At 38.8% G+C, this 24,414-nt stretch overlaps 1 protein-coding gene across 1 annotated transcript in view; it reads left to right on the plus strand.

The window, feature by feature from the left end:
* The window catches only part of SMCHD1 (structural maintenance of chromosomes flexible hinge domain containing 1), a 102,657-nt gene extending 79,284 nt beyond the window's left edge, over positions 1-23,373 (plus strand). Inside the window, 12 exon segments of the mRNA XM_058176587.1 lie at positions 273-425; positions 1,165-1,288; positions 2,406-2,525; positions 4,586-4,671; positions 6,204-6,326; positions 7,199-7,389; positions 8,005-8,114; positions 9,280-9,350; positions 14,603-14,774; positions 16,309-16,467; positions 18,995-19,079; positions 19,543-23,373. Coding sequence (XP_058032570.1) covers positions 273-425; positions 1,165-1,288; positions 2,406-2,525; positions 4,586-4,671; positions 6,204-6,326; positions 7,199-7,389; positions 8,005-8,114; positions 9,280-9,350; positions 14,603-14,774; positions 16,309-16,467; positions 18,995-19,079; positions 19,543-19,600 — 1,452 coding nt within the window. The 3' untranslated portion in view covers positions 19,601-23,373.
* Positions 23,374-24,414: the final 1,041 nt, after the last annotated feature.

The raw sequence follows: 24,414 nt of genomic DNA on the forward strand, positions 1-24,414 counted from the left end.
GATGAAAAGTAATCAAGTTCGGGGGGCATTATTTGAAGGGATTAAAAACCATGATCGTTAAAAGTATAGGGAAATGATATAGAGATGGTTTATTTGATCAAGGTTAAAATAAATATGCAGTTATTTCTGCAGCCCTAAATGGACTTTTGCTGACTAGGAATGAATAATAAAGCTATACCTGGAACTCATATTTTTAGGATAGTTCACTTTAACATATGTATTGAACATTTTTAAACATTTCAATTCTAATTTAAGTGTCTTCTTAATTTAAGGATGAATACAAAAACTGTACAGGAAGTGATTTAGATGGGAAAATTGTAGCAAAAATCAAAAGTTCAACTGAGAAAGACACTGATATTCCCCTCTTTCAGGGTAATAAAAATACAGTTGAATTTCCTTTTCACAAAGGAATTGCTGAAATTGAGGTGAGTCTCCTTAAATAATCTTGCAATAAATAATGCAGGAATAAGTCAGCAGTCTACTATGTTCACATGCATATTATTATCTTAATATTTATCTTTCTTTGCCTAGTTTTTCCTATAATTTAGAAAATGTTGTAAATGGACATGATTCTATTGCTTAACCACCATTCAGTTACAGCTGTCTCTGTAAGGGTGCTTTATGACCTGCAAAGAACTTTGGACCATCATAAAATACCATGTTGTATACCCTTGCAGTCACATGACCATATTTTGAGAACATAGCAGCTGGGCTGCATTTATGATTGTTTGTAATATCCTGCAGTCACAATTTGCAATGTTACCTTTTGGAAGAATGGATTTGCTTACTGACTTGTGTGATTTCCTTAATGACTGCCACTGAAAAAGCTTGTTAAAAAGGGCTGGTCAAAGGATGATTTGATTTACAATCATAATGATTTAGATCCCCATCTGTCAAGGATTATCTGTAACAAAATTTGGGGTTGCTAGTTTTGTTATAGTATATATCTTATTCTGAGGACATTATGTTTGGGTTATTTTTAAATTGAAGGAATAATAAATGTAAGCTTCTTATTGCTAAAAATGTGCTATTGCTAAAAATATGCTATTAATAAGTTGTTAGTATTGAACAAAGGTTAGGGTTTTATATACTAATTAAAGTATATTCACATTAGGTAAATAATTCTTAAATATATAATGCAAATCACACTAATTTTTTTTTCAGAATCTTGTGCTAGCAGAAAATAGTCCAGGAAGAAATAAAACTCAGTATACTCTTGTATTTGAGCCAATCATACCTACTTTGAAACATTTGCAACCTTATTATTTATCCTTTGTGTTTTGTAATGGTGAGTTTTAATGATTCCAACTTTTTATTTTCTAAAGTTTTATCTTTTTCCTTTATAATGTTTGAGAAGCTATTTCTAAACCAAATGTACAGGTATAGAATAGATGGAACTTGGCTCAATACTAGTAACTGTGAGAGGGATCTTGGAGTCCTAGTGGACAATCACTTCAATGTGAACCAGCAGTGTGCTGCAGCCACCAAAAAAACCCAATGCAGTCCTAGGCTGCATTAACAGAATTAGAATCAAGATCACATGAACCATTAGTACCATTTTATAATGCCTTGGTAAGACCACACTTGGAATATTGCATCCAGTTTTGGTCACCGCAATATAAAAAAGGTGTTGAGACTCTGGAAAAAGTGCAGAGAAGAACAACAAAGATTATCAGGGGGCTTGATACTAAAACATACAAGAACTGTTGCAGGAATTAGGTATGTCTAGTCTAGTGAAAAGAAGGACCAAGGGTGACATGATAGCAGTGTTCCAGTATTTAAGGGGCTGTCACAAAGGAGAGGGGGTCAACCTCTGGTTGCTCAGACTGGTAAGACAGTCTGTTATTAACAGCAGCTGCTTGCAATTACTGCAGGTTCAAGTCCCACCAGGCCCAAGGTTGACTCAGCCTTCCATCCTTTATAAGGTAGGTAAAATGAGGACCCAGATTGTTGGGGGCAATAAGTTGACTTTGTATATAATATACAAATGGATGAAGACTATTGCTTGACATAGTGTAAGCCGCCCTGAGTCTTCGGAGAAGGGCGGGATATAAATGCAAATTTAAAAAAAACAAACCTATTTTCCAAAGCACCAGAAGGCTGGATGGATGGAAACTAATCAAGGAGAGAACCAATCTAGAACTAAGGAAAAAAGTCCTGACAGTGAGAACAATTAACCAGTGGAACAGCTTGCCCTTAGAAGTTGTGGGTATTCCATCACTGGGGGCTTTCAAGAAGAGATTGGACAGCGATTTGTCCAGAATGGTAGGGTCTCCAGCTTGAGCTAGACTAGAAGACCTTCATGATCCCTTCCAACTCTGTTATTCTGTTATTGTATCTTCTTTAATTAATTAATGTGTGTCTGTTATTGAAGGGAAAAAATGAATTATTTTTTCTGTCTTTAGATTATGTGATTCAGCAGGAGATGGCAAAACTTACGAAAGAGAAAGACCACCTTTCACAGTCAATAAAGACATATAGAGAGTGGTTTAATGCTAAGGATCAGCTTATTGCTGAAATGAAATGTAAGTACTGTAAGGATATTCTGTTCATGTAGGCATAATTTTGCAAGTCAAACAAGCCACAATGTTCTCAAGTAACTGATTTTGATGTTTCATCAATGAACATTTTTTATGTGCAGGTTTTTCATATGTTTTTAGTAAGACGGAGAAGATATAAAGTTGATTGCAGCCTTGGGCATGCCCCAACACATGCAGTATTTTTTCTACTTGCAAAGATGATACCATCAGTTTTTGGGTCATAGTACCTACCTAAAGAGCAACCAAAGCCCAGCTTTACCTGAAGGATACGAGAAGCTATGGAATTTATATGGAAGCTAAGATCATCTACCAAGTCAAAATATTGTGGCCCGTATGCCATCAACTAACAAATATATGCAATGCATTGACACATTTTTAAAGGCCAGGATTTTTAAAGACCAAAAACAATGTATGAAGCAATATATGGGTGTGGTGGAAGTAAGGAAAGAAAGAAATGGATTGCTATACTGAATAGTATTTCTATAAATTACTTGTATTGCTGTACGTTTTGTTCGATTTATATTAGTGCATGTCTGTAATTGCTTTGGCTTTTTTTTCTTTACATAAAATTGCTTACTCTGAAAGAAATTAGCGTGATGCCTATGCATAGTTCTTTTTAATAATGCTTATGGAAGTTTTTCAAAAAGAGATAACAGTTCTGTATCGGTTATTTCGTCGGTGTGGTCTTCACAAACTGTCCCATATAGGGTGTATTGCAGTAGTCAAGCTGTGAAGTGACTAGGTCATGAGAGCCCCTGATCTAGGAAATGGTGCAACTGGTACACCAGATGGAGTTGGACAAAGGCCTTCTGGCCACAGCTGACACCTGCTCTTCAAGCAGGAGCTGTGAATCCAGGAAAAGCTTCAGATTGCATGCCAGCCTGGAAAGGGGAAATGCTATCCCATCCAAGGTTAAAGATGGAATTTCCCCAGATCTCTGTGACTCAAACACCCAAAACCACTCAGTCTTGGTAGAACTGAATCTGAGTTGGTTCCTGCCTATCAAACCTGCACAGCTTCTAGGTCCTGGGACATAATTTCTTGTCAAAAGACAAATGTTCTTTTTCCATGCCAAATCAGATTTTTTTCTTTTTTGCTGAAATTATGGCAATAGTGAATCCACAGATATTTCATAGGTAAAATATTAAATAATTCCTTTTTTTTCATCCTTCTTAATATATTTCACAAAAGTAAGATTTGTTATGAAGTAATACCATTAATATTATCTAACTCAGGTATCATCTAAAATTAGCTAATTTATGATTTTTAAATTTCAAAATGATAATTACTTGAATGGTGAAATTGGAGTTGGGTCAATTGAGGAACCACAGCTTGATCCACCAAACCAGGAAAAAGAATTATCAATTGATGGTTTGTAAAATATAGTGTTGAAAAAACAGCTATGGAATATTTCAGAAATGTTCTTAGTGAAGGCATGCAAATTAATCAAAACAATAGAGACACTGACTAACTTCACATTCAACAAAATAAAGTATCCTTCAGTGCCATAGTACTAATATTCCATGTAAATTTTAGAACTGCTATTAAACCCAGTAGCTGCCCTGTGTAATTTATTTGAGTATCCACTAATATAGATATGGCTAGTTCATCTCATAAGCACAGCCAAAACAGCTTTTGGGACAGGGGAGTAGAAGATTTGCTTTTCACAATACATCTGGTTGTTATTTTGCCCCTTCTTAACCAAAGTCTGTTTACATTACAGTGATTATTTTAAATGCCATGCCTTCATGATGTGCAAAATGTTTCTCAGGGTCAATTTCCCAACAACATAGACATCTCAACTGCAGCATATATTAAAGTAGAAAATAAAGAGGAAAAAAGTTTAAGTGATGAATTTAGATCTAAATAAAGAAGTAATATATAAATATGATTAAAATGTTCCTGCATTAATGTTGAAAAAAGCAATAAAATTTCATTTTAAACCTTTGGCTTGAAAAGATGATTTTAGTTTTTATCTGATGTTGCTTTCACTAAGCAATGAAGTCAACTTTTAGTCCAACTTGTTATGCTGATTTATTTTCCAGGCCAAGCAGAGGAAGCTAGAAAAAAGGAGTTACAGCTTAAGAATGAACTGAAAAGACATCAGATTGACATACCTAAGGACAATGGGGTAATTTAATTATCTTAATTTTTATTCATTTTTAGACATCAGAATTTTCATGTAGGATAATTGTATCCAAAGAGATATAATAGACTTCTTGTTCTTGTACACATACAGATGTGCTGACAAAGTGGCCTGACTTTAATACAGGTAGTCCTCGACTGCCCATCACAGTTGTGACAGTTGTAAAACAAATCACCCACACAGCCGACCTCATTTTATGACCTTTTTTGCAGCAGTCATTAATGTGAATGCCACAATCATAAACTGGTCGCCACAGTCATTAGCATGCCATGGTCATAAAGCAGACCAATGGGTTTGAAATGGGCTGGGTTTGCCAAAAATCAGAAGTAAATGCTGGGTTTTGGCAAAAATATAAAACACGGTGATGTGATGAGGGGAGATTGCAAAGGCTATAATTGCAAGACGGTTGCCAAGCTTCAAAAGTGCAGGCATAGAACTGCGGAGTTGGCCCAGCCATTGGCACTTCAGATCAGGGCCATAACTACTCTCAGGGAGGTCCATTGCAACTTTGAACTAAGAACCAAGTAAGTTAAGGCCTACCTATACCATATTTAACATGAAAGAACAGCGTTTAATAAGAAGTTAACCTGACTATGGAAAAAACATACATGCCTTTTCTCTGTTAGGTTGCATGTCTCTTGGCCTTTGATACATTACCTTTAAAACCAGACTGCTCATCCAAGAGAGTCAGTTTGGTGAGTGCTTAAGGTATTAGGCTAGAACCTGGGATATGTAGTTCTAGTCCCATCATATGCACAAAGTCAGCTGGGTGAGCTTGAGCCAATCACTCTCTCTCAGTCCTAGGAAGCAAACAGTGACAAACTTGCTAAGAAAACTACAGGGGCTTGTTCAGGCAGAAGTCACCACTGAGCTAAATGCAACACACACCCCTTCCCATCAAAATAGGTACACTATGTAAATCAATTTAAAAATAATTGACAAAGATAATGTGTAATTTAGTTTTAGGTAAGCTTACATACTGTAAGATTGCAACTTTCATATTTTAGTGCTAATACTGTGATTTGCTTATATTCCAGGATGGAAGAATTCTTAGTTTTATTTCGGGGTCATAAATAATACCTCATGTAATTTGTTTTCATTTTGGTTAGGGTTAGGCTTAGGGTTAGACTTCATTTACGCCCCTTACACGTTTTGATTTGCCTCCTGCTTTTTACTCTTTTTTATTGTAATTCTTTCATCTAATTGAATTAACACTTCTTTATTACATTTTCAGATATAAAACCAATTTCTAACAGTAGTTCAAAAAGTAAAAGGGAAATACAGTCCCAATCCCATGGCTGCCAGTTAATTGATAAAACAATATCAGTATGAACTGTATTTCCAGATTGTTTTTAGAAACAGCAATGAACTTTACTATGTCCAGTGGAGGCTTGCTTAAGTAAGATAAAATGTCATAAGAGCTTTAAATTAATTGTATGTTTGTAAATGGTTTACATGTGTTGAAAAGTATATTTCTATAATAACACATAGTGCTATTCTTCTGTCTTAATTTTTAGCTGCAGCATATTAATTCCTTAATAAAACTTAAGCAGGCTGAGCAAGAAAAATTATTGAAACAACCTAGAAGAATATGCACACTTGCCAATTATCCCAAAAGTAATCAGGATATTTTGGGCAAGGTAAGTTTGTTCTCAATTTTCTTTTTTAAAAAAACCTAATTTTTTTGTTATTTTATTTTTCTCTCCTTTCTATACAGTTTATGTCTTTCTTACCTATTTTATCATATACCCAATTATTGTATATCTCCAGGCTTTATTATCATTAATAGTAATGGTGGTTGTGATGGTGGTGGTAGCAGCAGTAGCATTAGTAGTAATAGTAATATTTTCCTCAATATTATTAGCTTTAGGGAATCATACATGCCCGTCAATTCTAACTGAAAAAAGAGCAAAAAAGGGGCATTTTAAACTATATTTTACTTAAGTTTGTTATTTAATATGTATTAATACCATCATAGGAGCCAGTTTGGTGGAAGCATCAGGGTAGAAACCAGGAGATTAATCCTACATTTGCACAAAGGAACAAAGCCAGCTGGATGACTTTGAGCCATTCATTCTCTCTTTTAGCCCTAGCAAGCATGTAATTGCTGAGAAAACTGTAGGGACTTTTCCTGGCAGCTGCCAGGAGTCCATATTGACTTGAAGGCTGTGTGTGTGCTTGTGTGAAGATGCGATAAGTAAAGCTATCACTTTTCTTTCATAGTACTTGAGTAAAAACTGCATAATTATAAACATATGCATGACCAATTCTTTTTACACCTTATTAAACACAACTTTTTCTTTATGTCAGAATTTTCTTGAGGAAATGCTTCTGAGTTTGTTTCTCTTTTTGGGGTAGGGGGGATGTTGGAGACCTAGCATATAAAGTTTAGCCTCAAAACTGAATAGCATAATCTCCCAAATAGATTAAGCACATGGGAAGGCTAAGATCTTTCTTTTACACATACAAAATAACCCTTAATTCTTAATTCATTGCTTAATTTTTGTGCAAGATTTCACACTTAGCACAAGTTGAAGACAATGAAGTAGCGAAGGTCATTTCCTGGCATTTGGCAGGTGAAATGGATTGTATACTCACTTTGACAACAGCTGCTGCACATCGTATCTTTGATGAGACTAAAGGAACACAACAAGTATGGCCTCTTGATTCTATTTATAAGAAGAAACTTCCAGATTGGAACAGGTAAAGTTTTGTTTTCTTCTCCAAATTTAATTAATATTTTATTTAAAAATGTAATAATTCTAACATTTTTAGATTTTTTTTTAGTTTTTTTCCCCTGTTACTGGGAAGTGACACACCAGTGTTCGACATCATTTAATTTGTGTTTCTGCAGTGAGAATGAGATTGGTTTAAATGGTCCCTTCCAATTCTAAGATTCTGTCAACTCTTATTTTCTTGCTTAAAACTAGAGCTGAGTCAGAAGGGATAAGGAAGGATGCTATTTCATACATTTATTTCCACGTTTCAGTCTGTTTTAGAGTAACCAGCTTTCATGCCTAAGGAAGGACTAGAATTCATAGTCTCCAGTTTAGCTCAAGATCTTAGCCACTACAATTGAATTGTTAAATAAGAGCTGCCGATTTTCCTGCGTTCCTGATGGTGATTTATTTCTGAAAGAATGAATTTGTCTCATATTCTGTTTCAAATCCTGTACATTGTAAATTATATTGTAATATTTTCAAAATGCAAATTTCCACTTTAAAATGTTAGCAGTCAACACTAATATTTAGGTTGCCTAATGTTTTGTATTTGTCTGACAAAGTCAACAATGAAAGAATACCTCTTTATTTTAAGCAGACCTTTACCTCATTTGCAAAATAAAGGAAACTGTTTCAGTCCTATTGGAAATCCTGTGTTTGCTAGGAAGTTGCTAATATTTCCAGAGCACAAGGAGAATTGCCAAATAGGTAAATATCATAGAAAGAATGTTTTTTAGATTATTCCCACAAACAAGTCTGTGAAGGAGGTTGGGCTGAGACTGAATAACTGAGAGTTTCCATGGTTGAATATAGACTTTAACTTGGGGCTCTGTAGTCAAAACACCTGAACATCATCCCAGACTGGAGCTTGAAGAAACTATATCTTTGGAAAGTCGTCTTCTCTATCAAATAATAATGGCATCTGGCTATTAGTAACTGCTACTAATAGCCAGTGTTAAATAAATACTATTATTTATCCCATCTTTCCTCTAGGGCAGGAGTCTCCAACCTTGGCAACTTTTAAGACTTGTGGACTTCAACTCCCAGAATTCCAGCTTGCTGGCTGAGGAATTATGGAAGTTGAAGTCCACAAGTCTTAAAATTGCCAAGGTTGGAGACCCCTGCTTTAGGGAACTTATTACATTCCCTTCTCCCTTTTCTTTTTTTACTTAAGCTCCCAAACACAAGTTAGTCTGAAAAACAAAAGATTAACTGATGAACATGCAGTATTATTAGAGCAGAGCACAACCTTCCTGTACCGCCTCCAGATTATGTTGTTCTGGGCAATTGGAAATTTCTATAAATTTTCCAGTATGGAAGTGTGTTTCAGACCAAATAGATTTCAAACACCTCAAATTCCTTCCAGTTCAGAGGATTTACTTCCTAAAACCACTGAACTTCTGCTGAAACAGCATTGTTTGTTGAAACATTCCTCATAAAGAGAGGCTTAGATATCTCTAATGGCTAGTAGCACTACTTTTCACCATTTTATTGCGGGGTCACTAAGCGATATAAACCTCCACATGTGTCCTTTTACATGTGTTTTTCCCTGAAATTTTGTATGGCAGACATCTTGGCACGTAGCAACTAGAGAACAAGGCATAAATACAAATGCCTGTATGCCTTGAATTTACATACAAATTTTCAGTTTCTTAATACCTGTAGTTTATCAAAGTGGCATCTATCAAATCCAGTACTGATTAGCACAATACGGTTGGTCTTACCTGGATTATCTTGACAAATTTTCTTTCTAATTTATAGTAATTTTGCTATCTACATCTATTGATGCTTCATAATAAGTAGGTGTGAATAGAAATGTCAGTTTGTGTATTGGTTTGTATTCTAAACATTATTATTTAATATATCTTTACAGCATTTGAGGTGCTCTTGGGTAATACAATTATTATTGACAATTTGGAAGCTGCCAGTCATTACAGAAAAGAAGTATGTATTACAAATTGTAAAGTATTTTGTTTATTGCTTATATACATATGAGTGTCTGAAAAAGAAAAAGGGTTAGTCTAGCTCCATTTATATTTTATTCACAAACTTAAAAAGACCCTCTTTCTTAAAGGGTTTGCTTCATTCTGTGATGTGCATTTTCTACTAGGTAATAGATCTTCCTATGGTGTACAATTCCCTATTAAGGTTAAGCCTGTTCTGTCCAGGCCTAATGGGGGGGTGGAGGGGCGATGGCTCAGTGGTTAAAGACATTGAGCTTCTCAGCTGGAGACTGACAGCTCGGGTTTGAGACTTAATCATTGCATGATGGGTGAGCTCCGGATACTTGGCCCAGCTCCTGTTCTCCTAGCAGTTTGAAAGCATGCAAATGCAAGTATATAAATAGGTACCAGTTCAGTGGGAAAGTAACAGCGTTCTGTGCACCTCAGCGTATAGTCATGCTGGCCCCATGACCACATAGATGTCTTCGGATAAGGCTCTCTCTCTCTGGAGATGAGCACCTCTAGAATTGGACACAACTGGATAGGGGAAACTTGTACCATTTATCCAGACAATCATAGCCATCGAATACTGAGATAAGACTTCAGCAACATCTACAGGATTACAGTGTACAATTGGGCATCATCAACAAATGTTGTCCTCACTGCATGACCACAGTGGTGTTGAACTTGGCGGACTTATGTGTCCTTATAGTTGCAGCTGTCACAGCGTCCCTGCAATCACATGATCACCATTTGTGATCTTGACTGCCAGCTTCCAAAAAGAAAAATCTGTGGGGAAGCCAGCAGATCACAAATGGTGATCATATGGCCATAGGATGCTATGACTAAGCGGGTTTTGCTTAATGAGACAGCAACTGAGATTGAAAATTGACAGTCATGTGAAATTACATTTTACAGTCACATTGCTTAGTAACAAGTTGCTGGTTTGAATTGCTATTGTTTAGCAAGGATTACTGAGATATTAAAAGGGAGACCACTCTGACTTTCAGGCAGTTCCCATCAAAATTAAGTTTAGACCAATGGTGGGATTCAAATTTTTTAACAACCGGTTCTGTGGGCGTGGCTTATTTTGGGGTGTGGCTTGGTGGTCATGTGACTGGGTGGGTGTGGCTAGCTGGTCTGTGACCGGGTGGCCCTGGCTATGGGCATAGAAACTACTCAGAGGGCTAAAAAAAGTCATTTCTGACCAGTCCTCGCACTTATGACCATCCTCACATTTATGCCCATTGCAGCATTTTTAACAACCATGTCAATCATTTCACAACTGCTTCTCTTCACCACGGTTACAAGATAGGGTGCAAAATGTAAAATGTGAGGACAGTTGTAGGTGTGAGGACCGGTCAAAAGTGTGAGGACAGGTCAAAAATAACTTTTTCAGCCCTCTGAGTAGTCCCTATGCACAAAATGCTACAACAGGCATAAATGATGACCGGTCATAAGTGTGAGGATTGGTCAAAAGTGTGAGAACCTGTCAGAAATCACTTTTTTCAGCCATGCACATAGGGACTACCCAGAGGACTGAAAAAAGTGATTTCTGACAGGTTCTCGCACTTTTGATCAGTCCTCACACTTATGACCGGTCATCATTTATCTCTGTTGCAGCATTTTTAATAACCATGTCACTCATGTCACAACTGCGGTGCTTCATGTGACCGGGTGGGCATGTCCGGGTGGGCATGTGACATAGCTTCTTTGCCCTTAATGACTGTTTGCTGCAATGTTCGTAAGTGTGAAAAAAGGTCATGTCACTTTTTCAGTGCCATGCTTGTTAAACCAATTACCAGAACAAATCCATTCTCCCTCCCTCTTTCTCTCCATCTCTTTCTCCCCCTTCCTCTCTTTCTCTCCTTAATCTCTTTCTCCCTCCCTCTTTCTCTCCTTCATCTTTCTCCCCCTTTCTCTCAATCGTTTTCTCCTTAATCTCTCTTTCTCCCTCCTTCTCTTTCTCCCCCCTTTCTCTTCTTCATCTTTCTTCCCCTTCTATCCTTCATCTCTTTCTTTCCTTCATCTTTCTCTCCTTAATCTCTCTTTCTCCCTCTTTCCCTTTCCCTCCATCTTTCTCCCTTTTCTCTTCTTCATCTTTCTCCCCCTTCTATCCTTCATCTCTCTTTCTCTCCTTCATCTTTCTCTACATCTTTCTCTCCTTAATCTCTCTCCCTCCCTCTCTTTCTCTCCATCTTTCTCCCGCCTTTCTCTCCTTCATCTTTCTCCCCCTTCTATCCTTCATCTCTCTCTCTCTCCTTCATCATTTCTGCTCCCCTCTTTCTCCCCATTACTCTTTCTCCAGATGGGGTAGGGTAGGCTGGTGCTGCGTGGGTGGGAGGCCACAGGACAGTCCTGCTGGGTGGGCGGCAGGCCGAGGCGATTGAAACACGCTTTGCTGCCCACCCAATCCAGGCTCCTCACTGGCCACGTGGCCAGCGAGGTGCTTTAATCGCTGGCTAGAGAGTCGCTTGGATGCAGGCAGGCTTCGGTCAGTGGCCGCATGGCGCTTAGATCGTGTGGGCAGCAAGACACTTGGATGGAGGCAGGCTTTGGTCAGCGGCTGCGTGGCCAGCAAGATGCTTGGATGGGGGTAGGTCACGGCCGGCAGCCGGGCGGGCGCAGGTCAACCACCTTTTCCAGTTCTGCTTCCCCAGGGGCAGCACTCGGCTATACTTGCCTTCTGCTGCTGGAGCAGTCAGGGCAGTCCGAGTGGGCAGTCCGAGATGGGGAACAGAGTAGTAGGCGGCTGAGCCAGACATTTAACAAGCGGTTCGGGTGTGCTCCCAGGGGGGAGGAGAGTGCGAGCCAGCAATTTTACAAATGGTGCCGCGACACCGGTAAGTAATGGTGGGGAGGGGAGGGGCAAGGGGCAGGGCGAACTGGCAATTTAACAAACGGTTCAGCCGAACTGCCTAGAAGCGGCTGAATCCCACCACTGGTTTAGACAGAAAAACATTCATCCAATTTTTAGCTAATTTGAAACAAGCCTAATTTAAAGATAAATTATTGCAGTAAAATGTGTTCTTTTCAGCACATTTTTTTCATCCAAATGTTTTCCCCAAATGCAGGGTTTGCTTTTTTTAGATCAACCCAGTGTTGAGCTATTTTGTTTTCAGTACAGATAGTAAATCTAGACTTCACTTTCTCAGAAATTTTGAATAAAATAGAATAGAATAAAAATATGTGGAAAAGGACCTAGGATTCATGTTAAAATTCAGATTCTTTGGATTCTGTCAACTATAAGTGCCCTGTGCTTAAGAAACAGACTGGCTGCAATTTGCTATGGGAGAAGTACCAAGCTTAGAACGGAATATGTTTGCCTCTTAGTTAGCTGGAATGAGATTTCCATATCATATGTAACAAAAAAGGTTAGCGTACAAAAAGGAGAATGGAAAAAGAACTCTAACCTGCTTCCAATCCGACTCCTCAGAAACTGAGATTGGAAGGGAAGCAACTGAGCAGTAGCTGCCAGCACTGTGGAAGTGGGAGGAGGAATGCAGTTTTCTCTTCCACAAATACCAAAAGTGGTAGAAGGCATTCAGGTTATTTGCTGTCTTAAAATATTATTCTGGGTGAGGGTGGGAGGACATCCTCACTCTTAAGGTTGCAAAATAGGCAGATGCAGATGCTGGTATAACAGCATCTGCATAAGTGATATAAGTATAAGTGATATAACGGGGCACGCTTTTGAATCTTTCTTTTAAATCTAACAGTATATATTTTATACAAAATATAAATCTAAATATATTTTGTATAAAATATATAATAGAGAAAGAGTTCATACAGGGCCCACTCAGTTCATACATGGACTCCCCATTTCATCCTGTATCATTTACTCAGCAATTAAGTTGTTGTTTTTAAAGCACTTACATTTTTTCTATAATAGGATCACAGAAAAAGCTTGCTTAGTGGCATAGAACGGGGTGGGGGGAAACTTGATTTCTTCGCAGGCCAGATCAGCATTTTAGTTTTCTTCCATGGGACAATGGTGGGGGAAGGAGTAAAAGAGCGCAGGAGTCAGCAGGCATATGTGTGTGCAGGAGGCAGGTGCATGCGCACGCAGGCTCCACCATCGTGGCCTCCTCATGTGCGCATGCACGCTTGCCAGGATGGCATGGGCTGGACCTGTACACACATGTGGTGTTGTGCCCGCCCTCCTCTCTTCACCCGGGCCCCTCCCATCTCCTGCTATCTGAATCAGAATCTGATAATGAAGAGGAACGGCCTGCCATGCCTCCAGCCCTGGCACCATGCCCAGAGAGAATGTCAGGAATGAGCAAACAAACCTCCCTTCTACAGCGTGTGAGCATGAAGCCAGCCACGTGCTAGAATTGCCGGCAGCAGATCAGGAGGACGGAAAGTCACAGTGGACGGATCCCCACTTCCGGAGAATGGAGAGGCGACGTCAGCAAAAGGAAGGGAGGGGCAGGCCTGGATAAGTGCTGAGTCATGGTGCCACACCCCATGGCCTATATAAAAGACCAGCTTGAGTCAAGCCATTTGAGTCAAGCAAAGTCTCATCTGGCTTGCTGAAGTCACACCTTGGATTCCTGCCTGCCCTGAGAACTCTGAAAGCAATTTGGCAAAGCTGCAGAGGCTTCATGGCCACGCTTGATACAGACTTCCCGGACCTGGCTGTCGGAGGGGGAGGGGGACGCGACATGTGGCCACCAACTCCTGCACACACACATGCCTGCCATAATAAAATGGGCCAGGCCAAAGCTTCCTGGAGGAGTAGCTGCAGAGCCCCTGCTGCTGAACATCTCCCCCCTGTGCACACAAACCTGAAAGGCCAGTAAGCACAGTTGTCCTAGAAATGGTAAGGGGTTGGCCCGCGTCGCTTCAGCCCAGCACATCCATCCAGATGGAGGCAGGCCTGGCCCATGCCATCCCAGAAGGCGTGCAGGCGCACATGAGGTGGCAGGTGCACAGGTCCAGCCCACCCCATCCCGGTGTGAGCATGTGCGCCCACCTCCTGTGCGCACATGTGCCGGATGGGATGGGGTGGGCCTGGCCTCTGCACGCATGCGCCTGCCGCCTCCTGTGCGTATGCATGCATGCCAGGATTGGGTGGGCCTGACCTGTGTGCCTGTGCATCCTACACCTTTGTGCACATGCACACATCGAGATTGGGTGGGCCTGGCCAGGCCTCCCACAGACCTTGAGTTTGACACCTTTGGCATGGAATTACTTTTCAACAAAAAAAGTACTGAATTTTGATAGTAATTTTTTTCTTTATGTATATAGATTGTGAAAACGACATATTGTCCAACTTTATTAACAAGAAAGGGGGACAGAATTCGCAGTAATGGAAAGTTTGGAGGCCTTCAGAATAAAGCCCCTTCTATAGAGAAGCTTCGGGGAATGGTTTTTGGAGCACCTCTGCCACCGGATTACAATAATATCTCCCAACAGATAGGTGCATTCAGAGTTTAATAAATGTATTACACAATGTTTTGTTAAGTGTTAATGTTTTGTTAAGAATTCAATTAAAATTACTGCTAGATTTTAATTAAATTGATTACCAAATTGCTGCTACTATTATTGTTTATTAAACTAATGAAATAAAAGTTTTTAGCTGGTTTTCAATATGATGTACATTGCAGCCATTAAAAAACCATTATAGAGTAATGTACATTTTATTGTATCTTCAATGAATAAAATTATTTTGATTTTTGCTATGTAGTGATGTAGATAAGAAGTCCACTGCTCTTAATTTAGCATAGAATTTTTTTCTACTTTTAGAAAAGCATTTTAGGAAAGCAACAAGGATTATATACAAATATTATCTAAAGTTGAAAGATTTGTCAGGTGCCAGGTGTTGTTTTTAAGATTGTTACTTCTCCCTCTCCCCAACCCACTCCCTTTCACACATACTCTAGGAAAAATAAGACACAGGATGCCTTCAAGCAGGAATTTCTAGTTTAATTATATTTAAAGGAGGAAGGGGAGAATGAATCCCAAGCATCACATGATAGCTCACTAGTAAATAAAGCATTTTCTTATACTGACTGCTGCCTGCCTGCAATGTGGCAGTTCGAAACTTACCAGGCTCAAGGTTGACTCAGCTTTCTATCCTTCCAAGGTCAGTAAAATGAGGACCCAGATTGTTGGGAGCAATATGTTGACTCGGTAATCACAAAATCTCCAGAACCGTAATGCCTACTTGAAATTTGCCACATATGTTCCTCTTGGCTTCTAGGTGCTCACCAAGAAAGGATTTTTCAAAATGAGCATTAGTATTTCCTATATTATTATAACACACTCTGATGCCAATTAGTTAGACATTCTACTCCCCCTTCCAATTTGAAAATAACTCTGGAGAGAATGGGATAGGATAGGACAGGCTTCTGTGGGGCAAGCCTGAGAGAAAGAAGGGGCTAGAAAACCTGAGGGAGAGAAGGGGATAGGACAGGGGAGGACTTTGTGGGGCAAGCCTGAGGGAGAGAAGTGAAAAGGATAGGAGATGTTTCTGTGGGGTAAGCTGGAGGGACAGAAGGGATAAGATAGGGGAGGCTTCTGTGGGGCAAGGCAGAGGGAGATAGGAGAGGAGATGATTCTGTGGGGCAAGACTGAGGGAGAGAAGGGCAAAGGATAGGAGATTTTTCTGGTGGGACAAGGCTGAGTGAGAGAAGGGGAGAGGAGAGGCCGATCGTAACTACTCATTAATTTTCAAGCTGTAAGTGTCGATATATCAAGACCAATCACATAGTTTCATAGCGAAACATGGATATCCAGCTTTTGTGTGTGTGTGTATGTATATGTGTGTGTGTGTGTGTGTGTGTGTGTATATATATGAGAGAGAGAGAAAGGGAAAACAAAATTATTCATCAAGCATTCAATACTTTTATTTAATGACAATAAATAGTGACTTCATTGTTTCTGCTAATTACTATTACAGATTATAGTGTTGTATTTTATTAATATATAAACCTTTTTTCTTTATATATTAGATCTCCTTCAGCAGTACCTTCCAGCATTTCTCCACGTTAATGAAGTAAACACTCAACTTGAACAGCAACTACAATCCTTTAATACTTCAGAAATGCAAATTAAGAAAGAAGAGCTTGTTGAACTGGAAAAGAAACTTGAATCAATAGACCTGCAATTAGGTATGGATGTATTGACACCCGCATATATAAAGGCATTTTGGCACACCAATATAATGGAATATAAATTTATAAACATAATTAAAGAAGTCATGTGTAATTAGGCCCCAAGTTTTAATGAATCAAACGGGACCTTCTATACATTTGTTTGGTGACCATTAAAAATTACAACAGCACTAAAAAAAAGTGATTTATGATCATTTTTCATACGACCATTGCAGCATTCCCCATGGTCATATGATCAGAATTTGGGTGCTTGGCAGTTGGCATGTATTTATGACAGATGTAGTGTCCCAGGGTCACATGATCGTCTTTTGCGACTTTCTGACAAGCAAACTCAATGGGAAAGCCAGATTCAATAAACAACCGTGTTATTAATTTAACAACTGCAGTGGTTCACTTAACTGTAGCAAGTGTCATAAAATGGAGCAAAACTCACATAACAAATGTTTTTTTTAGCAATGGAAATTTTGGGCTCAATTGTGGTTGCAAGTTGAGGACTACCTGTCCTTCTAGAAAGGTAGTTCTCAACCTACAACCAATTCATTCAACAACTATTCGAAGTTACAGTGGTGTTCAACAACTGATCCTTTTGAGTTCTGGCTGTCCATGGTCACATGATTATGATTTGGGTTCTTGGCAGCCAGTTTGCACTTATGACTAATTGTAGCATCCCACAATCATTTGCAACCTTCTCTGCTGGCTTTCCCAGAATGTCCATTGAGAAGCTGACATGGAAATTTGTAAGCTCCTGGGCTAAATTAAGTCTTCTCAACTCATTCATTCTTCCCAGCTCCTCTGTGCTTGTGCCAAACAGGACACTCACATGCCGTCCCCAACCTGCATCACACTTCTTGTACACCCTCTCACACCTTCCCTGAGTCATACCTCTTACACACTCCCTTGCAGTCTCTCGAACCTGCGCTGCACTTCTTAAATACCCACTTGCATTCTTCTGAGTCTTTCCTCAAACTTGTAAACCCTCTCCAATCCTCCCCTCCATCCCTGTGCACCCGATAGAAGCCACTTACCTGTCCGCCAGCTTGGGATTTCTAACTGCCTGCCAGCTTTCCATTAACTTTGGGTATGGGAAACCAGCAGGAAGTTGTTCACCTAAAGGCCATGGAATTTGATTAACAGCAACTGGGACTGCAGGGATTGCAATCACTAAGCAGTGCAGTCAACATTTTATGACTGCATCGCTTAGCAGTGGAAATTCCAGTCCCAATTGCTGCCGTTAGTCGAGGACTACTTGGAGTTACTTTGGAGAAGAAGAGAACCAAAAAAACAATTTTTGCCAGTTTGTCATTCTACTTAACAGTCATCACTGTCATATTCTAACTTTTGCCAGATAGTTTCCCCAAGCATGTGGAAGGGTTTTGAGATTAAGGGGAATAATGAGAAATATGCTTACTGGAACATCTAGTTTAATATTTTTGTTCCACAAAACTTTGAATCAAAGCCATAGTTCCTCTATTTTGGCAGTATTAGAAAAAATATTACTGGCGGGATTAGAAGATAATTATTTTACCATATAATCCATAAAACAGTTTTGTATTCAAAAAAATTGGGTTTTCAATAGGACAGATTTATTTTAAAATACATATTTGGATTTGGATGAAATCAAATATATTAAACTGTCATCGTCACAATTTTATAATCATTTGAATATGTACAGTTAACTGGGAAACAAATGAAAAGCAGAAAAGGGTAATAGAAGATTTCTATTAAATTGTTATAAAGGAAAATGCAGTAATCTCTGAAACTGACAAGATAAAGGCTACTCATAAACATTAACAGAAAAAGTATCAGAAAACTCTTACCAGGCAAGATAAGGAAGCATGGAATATGGGACTCGGGCCTACCAGAGATGGGAGTTCAGAAGGCAGACTGGAATTTAGAGAGCTAAATTCAGTTCTCTTCCTCATGCAGTCTGGAAGACAGTGCTCTGGGCCTGAGCCTAAACCTTGTCTCAATTTCTACAATTCAGAATGCTATTTATTCTCAGAGGGAACAGTTTGAAAACAGTTTTTAAGTGATTACATCCTGACAGTGTTATGTCTGTAGGTGATCCAGTGGGATGCCCAATTCTCACCTTATATGTTTTCTTTATTGGAAAAAAACAAAGCAGAATTATTATTTCAATCAATACAAGAGATGGGAAGGGAGAAGGTTGAATGGGCCAGCTTGGGCACAGGAGTTAGAGATAAATGTAATGGATTGATTATAGGGACATGCGTTTTCCAAGCCAATTTCACATAAACATATACCCTCTTTTAGCATCAAGTGGAGTTATAAATAATCAAGTATTTTTGAAATACGCAGAACTTTATACACACTATTTTATTAATTTTTCACACTTTAGAACCATCCACCTCCCTCGAATTCTTGCAGCTATCTGGTATTAAAAATTCTAAAATTAAAATTTATTTATATAGGTATGATCCCATCAAGTCAATGCAACAAATTATCACCTCTTTCTTTTTTCTTTTTTTTTTCATTTACATTTATATCCCGCCCTTCTCCGAAGACTCAGGGCGGCTTTCAGAAGTACTTGATTTGTCCGTGGCTCCAAGCCATTCCAAAATAGGAAGAGAACTAAAACGTCCACACAGGTTTGTCTATCAGGTCATGGGTAGGGGCTGGTGGGGTGGAAAGCAGACCCAGCACCTGTGGGGATCCAGTGGGGGAGATGGGGAGAAGATAGGTAGGGGGAGCTGCACTGACACTGCAGTTGGCCATAAGGGCAAACGATTGAGGGGGCGCTGCAGGGGCCAGAACCTTGGGAATGGGTCATAAGCAGCTTTTGGGGCCGGGGTCCACCATAACTTCAAAAGGCCACTAAGTGAGCAGTCATGTTAAAAATAATTTTATTATTTTTCTTTATTTACAAAATATTTAGATTGATCAGCATTATTTCCATACTAAACCTGAAATAGATATATTTGTTCATAATAGCTACTAGCATAAATGATATGCATTTGTGATTTACAAATTATATTCCTATTATAAAAATTATACACATTGTAAATTTTAATTATTAGTAATATTTAAATTAATTTATTCATATAATCATAGTTCAGAAGAATGGAATTCATCTTCTCCTATGAAGAAAAGAACAGGAAACAACAACTAATGAATTATTTCCAAAAAAAGAAGACGTAAATTAATAATATTTGTTAAAATACAATTGTATATTAAAATGTGTATATTCTACAAAAATAATGTTACTTTCATTGATACTTCTATATTCATAAATGAATTGTTCTTAAGAGTTGACTTATTTTTAACAGAACATCATATTTTGTTGTGTATCAATTATTACATTTCAAATATGAAAATATAACAATGTTTTTTACATATGAACATTTCAAATTTGACAATAAAAGTTTGGAATGACATCCCTTTTCCTAGTACATAAATGTGTAACAAATTATCATTTTTAATTGAAACATGCTCCATAAACATGAACGATATTTATTAACTGGAAAAAACCTAGTATTACTGAATATAATATCCTGCCGTGCAAAGCATCTAAATACTTTCCCTATTTGTAGAGTTGAAATAAGATTATGTGTGCAATTAAGATTGAAAAGCTGATGTTACATCCTTACCAATTATTTAATACAGTAGCAGTAATACAACTCCAGTTAGTGAATATTTCAAATTTAATGAAATAATTCTTGAAGCCTCATTTTCTCCAACATCAGCCATTCAGTGTTACAACAAAAAACTTTTTAGTATGTAATTAAAGCACTTCTAATGTTTTTTAGAGTTACAATACATCCTCATCAGTTATACTGACAAGAGAAAAGGCAAATATACAGAATACATTAAGTCTGGGGTTCCCAAACTGCTTCTTGGGGATCAGTAGCAACTCAGAGGTACAACTCAGCTTGCAGAGGCAAAGCAGACAGTAAAGTTTGGAGTTAATTTTGCAAGGTATCTAATGCTATGGGTCTAGTCTTTCATCAAACCATTCACAAATTGTAGCATTTTCTTTACATTACTGTTTGATTTTATTTATTTTTGATTGTGGGTCTTATCACGGGTAAACACAGGATTCAGAAGTTCCTTACTGGTCTCCTGAAGTTAGTGGAGTAAGAGCTGTCCTGTTTGTTGGGAGCCACTCAGAACCATACAAATTGGGGCAGCCTATAAATATATATATATGAGTTATCCACCTATTGAAGGCTTTGATCTGAGTCGTTGGGAAGAACATCTTTTCCTATTTCTCTTCTTTTGAGGATGCTCTTCTGAAACTATGAAAGAAAAAGTGGATTAAAAAAATAAATTCTGTAAGCAGTGAACAAAAATCATGAAAAACTTCCACACCTTCTTACATGCCCCCACATGTGCCCTTCCACTAGTCACCAAGTAACTTAATGAGACAACGCTCCCTAGAGACTCCCTGACAGTCTACCAATTGGGAAGTGGCACTTCAGTCAGCACCTCGTCTGCACCCCCAACTTTCAGATTCACCATACAGGAAAATTCTGTCAGTGTTTCTGAGCTTTTACTACTGAAAGATAATTCATTGAATGTCTTACTTTGGAAAGGTCAAACTTAATAATATTTTTTAAAACCCTGATTTCTCTTGCATTGCAATTATATTATTATGAAAAAGATTGCTGGTTTGACTTTCCCGGAGGTATAATTTTCAAATACTAACCCTATTATCCTAAATTAAAGAACTTAATAGTGGGAAATTACAACTGCACTTAGTGATTCTGAGAAGTATATTGATTTTCAGTGTTACAGTGGTGTACCACTCTAAACTGATACAGAATTGAGGTAAAGTGACTGGATTAAGTGCTAAATTGGGTCATACTATTAAGTGTTTGTTCATATTAAATTATTAAATTAAAATAAATAAATTAAAATAAAATAAAATAAAATATTAAATTAGGAAAATGCATGAGCAATAGTCCAGGAAATCAGCAAAGTATTCTGCTCTAGATGTGCCTTTGTTACAGAAATTTAAATTCTGATCTAATGGTTGATGAAAATAACTCTGAGGTTGTCTACAGAAATTTACGCCTATGAATCAGCACAGATCAAGAACTTTCCTTTAGAAGGAAGCCAACAGACTATATATATAGGAGAAGACATAAAGGAGGTAGTCTGAAGTCACCAAGACTGCTTTGGCAAAGCAATTTGAGTAATTCTGCTTCAATGAAATAAAGTTACTTCTGAATTGCTCTATCAAACCAAATCTGTATTGCTTCTCACACACCTACTAGAGCAGGGGTGTCAAACTCAATTTCATTGAGGGCCGCATCAGGGTTGTGTTTGACTTCGGGGGGCCAGGATGGGCATGGTCAAAGTGGGTGTGGCCAGCTTGATGTCACTCGGGGGTGCCTGTGGTGGCCTGAGCGCTTTGCCAGCGAAAACGGGCTCCCAAGCTCCGCTTTCAGCTGCCATAGCCTCCTGCAATCCTCTGCCAGTGAAAGCGGAGTTCGGGAGCCCATTTTAGCAGGCACAAGCACTATGGACCAGTCCTTCACTGTTTCGAGGGTAGCCCCGAAGGCCAGATCTGGCCTCTGGGTCTTGAGTTTGATATCCCTGTACTAGAGACTAAAATTTCCTACTGGGAACTTAAATTTGCATTCCTACACTGAGCAGGAGGATGTCTAAATGATCCTGTTGTGACTCGTCCTCCCTCCTCTCCTCAGCCGGGCCCCTCCCGTCTCCAACCGGGCCTTTTATCAGACTCCGAGTCTGATAATGAAGATGAACGGCCTGTCATGCCTCTCAGCCCCCGGCCCTGGCCCCATGCCTGGAGAGGATTCCCGGAGTGAACAAACAAACCTGATAAACCTCACTCATACGGCGTGTGTTCCTTTGGCTCAGCCGTCAGAGGAAGTCAGCCAGGGATTGGAATTGCTCGGGCCTACTCCTTCTGACCCCTCCCTTTCCCAAACAGCAGAAGACAATTCAAAGTGGGAGGATCCTCGCTTCCCGAGATCTGAGAGGCGACGCCAGCAGAAGCAAGGGAGGGGCAGGCCTGGATAAATTCTGAGTCATGGAGCCACACACCACAGCCTATATAAAGGACCTGCTTTTGGCATTCCAATCTTGAGTCAAGCAAAGTCTCATCTAGTTTGCTGATATCGGACTCTATCACTGAAGTCACAACTTGGACTCCTGCCTGCCCTGATAAACCTCGAATGAATTTGGCAAGCTGCAGAGGCTTCGTTGCACGTTTGATACGGACTTCCTTGAGCCGGTCGTCGGAGGGAGAGTGAGACACGACATATCCCTTCCAACTCTATGAATATTTGAGTCCATAGATCCGTGATGGCGAACCTATGGCACATGTGCCAGAGGTGGCACGCAGTGTCATCTGTGGACACGTGCACCAGCTGCTCTTCTGGTTTCCGGCACATACATGTGCACTGACCAGTTGATATTCATGCATGCTGGAGCCCTGGAAACCCAAAGACCAGCTAGCCAGCGCACATGCGTGTGCCGCAAACCAGAAGACCAGGTGGCCGGCACACGCATACACACCGGCCAGCTGGTCTTTGAGTTTCTATGGCTCCGGAACGCGTTCCAGTTTGGGTATTAGATGCCAAAAAGGTTCGCCATCACTGCCATATAATTGAAGTAAATGTTCATTTGTTTGTATATTGCTATTTTATATAATCAGAATGACTGTAATTGTAAATTAAAAAAAACCTAAACATATTAAAAAAGAGAGACATAATAAATACATATATAAATACTAAATAATCTTAAAACAGTTCACAAAATCTGGTTGTGAAACATTCACATCGCAGAATCTTCTCATGTGAAGAAGTTATCTTTTTACCATCTGTTACCAAAAAAGGAAACTGCCCTTACAAGTTGCAGCTCTTTTATTTAAAGACTGAAATTGCAGTATTAAACAAAAAACTCTTAATTACATACTTTTTGTTGTCGGTTTGTTTTCTCTATGAAGACTACTTTTGGACCATGCTTGTTATCTCTTACATGCCATCCCTCTCATTAAGGCAGCAGCTTAAGATTGGTGCTTCCAGTAGATTTTTTTTTTTACACCAAGGAAGTATTCTTGTTTATTTAAAGGAAGAATGAATTTATATCATTCACCTATACTGCCTGCATTCTGCAATAGAATCTTTTATAGTTTTACTATAGTTTTACAGTTTTACAGATTGTGGCCTAGTATTTATACACTTAAAATGGCAGAATATATGAGTGTGCATGCAGGAAGCGTGATATGAGTCTTGACTTTGAAATAATTTTTATTTATTACTAAGGCCATCTATTTGGAATTGTGTGTCTGAATTCAAGGGAGCTCTTTTTTAGGCTTGTGAATCTATTAAGTATGCTAGAATCAAGGAAAGATTATAGATTAATCATTTCTACCACCAGATCAGAAATTACAGGAAAGGACCAATTTTACTGGGAAACTCTTGAAAGGGAGCTATTTATACATATTAGTTTTCTATCTATAGTATTGCATTGTAATTATTCCTCATGAAATGCATTTAATTGTTTTAGGCAGGTATGTTAAATGTGAATTTAGAGGGACATTTCTCAAAAGGAAAAACCTAAAGAATTCTGAACACTCATACATTTCAATGTGTTGAGTAACGAAGTCCATATGATTGTCTTCCAAAGATAGTTTGCCATTTAAGGCTGCAATCCACACTTCAGACTTCTACTCAACAAGACATAATTATTTTAGCCTTGCTACTGCCAATGGATGCATTTTCCTTTACAATGCAGTTAGAAATTTTGCAGCTATATAAATATGTAAGGCTTAATACATGAAATGGTTTCATCATTCATTGTACAGGTATCCCCACTTATCATGAAATAATTGCATCTATAAAGGGGTTACTTGTGATAAACTTTGGAAACTTAGGATGGTTGGGTAAATACAACATATTAAGTCATAATATCATTTGTTTGCTTAGCACATTATGTGAATCCAATCATTCT

The sequence above is a fragment of the Ahaetulla prasina genome, chromosome 3, assembly GCF_028640845.1.
Source record: "Ahaetulla prasina isolate Xishuangbanna chromosome 3, ASM2864084v1, whole genome shotgun sequence".
Classification (NCBI taxonomy): Eukaryota; Metazoa; Chordata; class Lepidosauria; order Squamata; family Colubridae; genus Ahaetulla; species Ahaetulla prasina.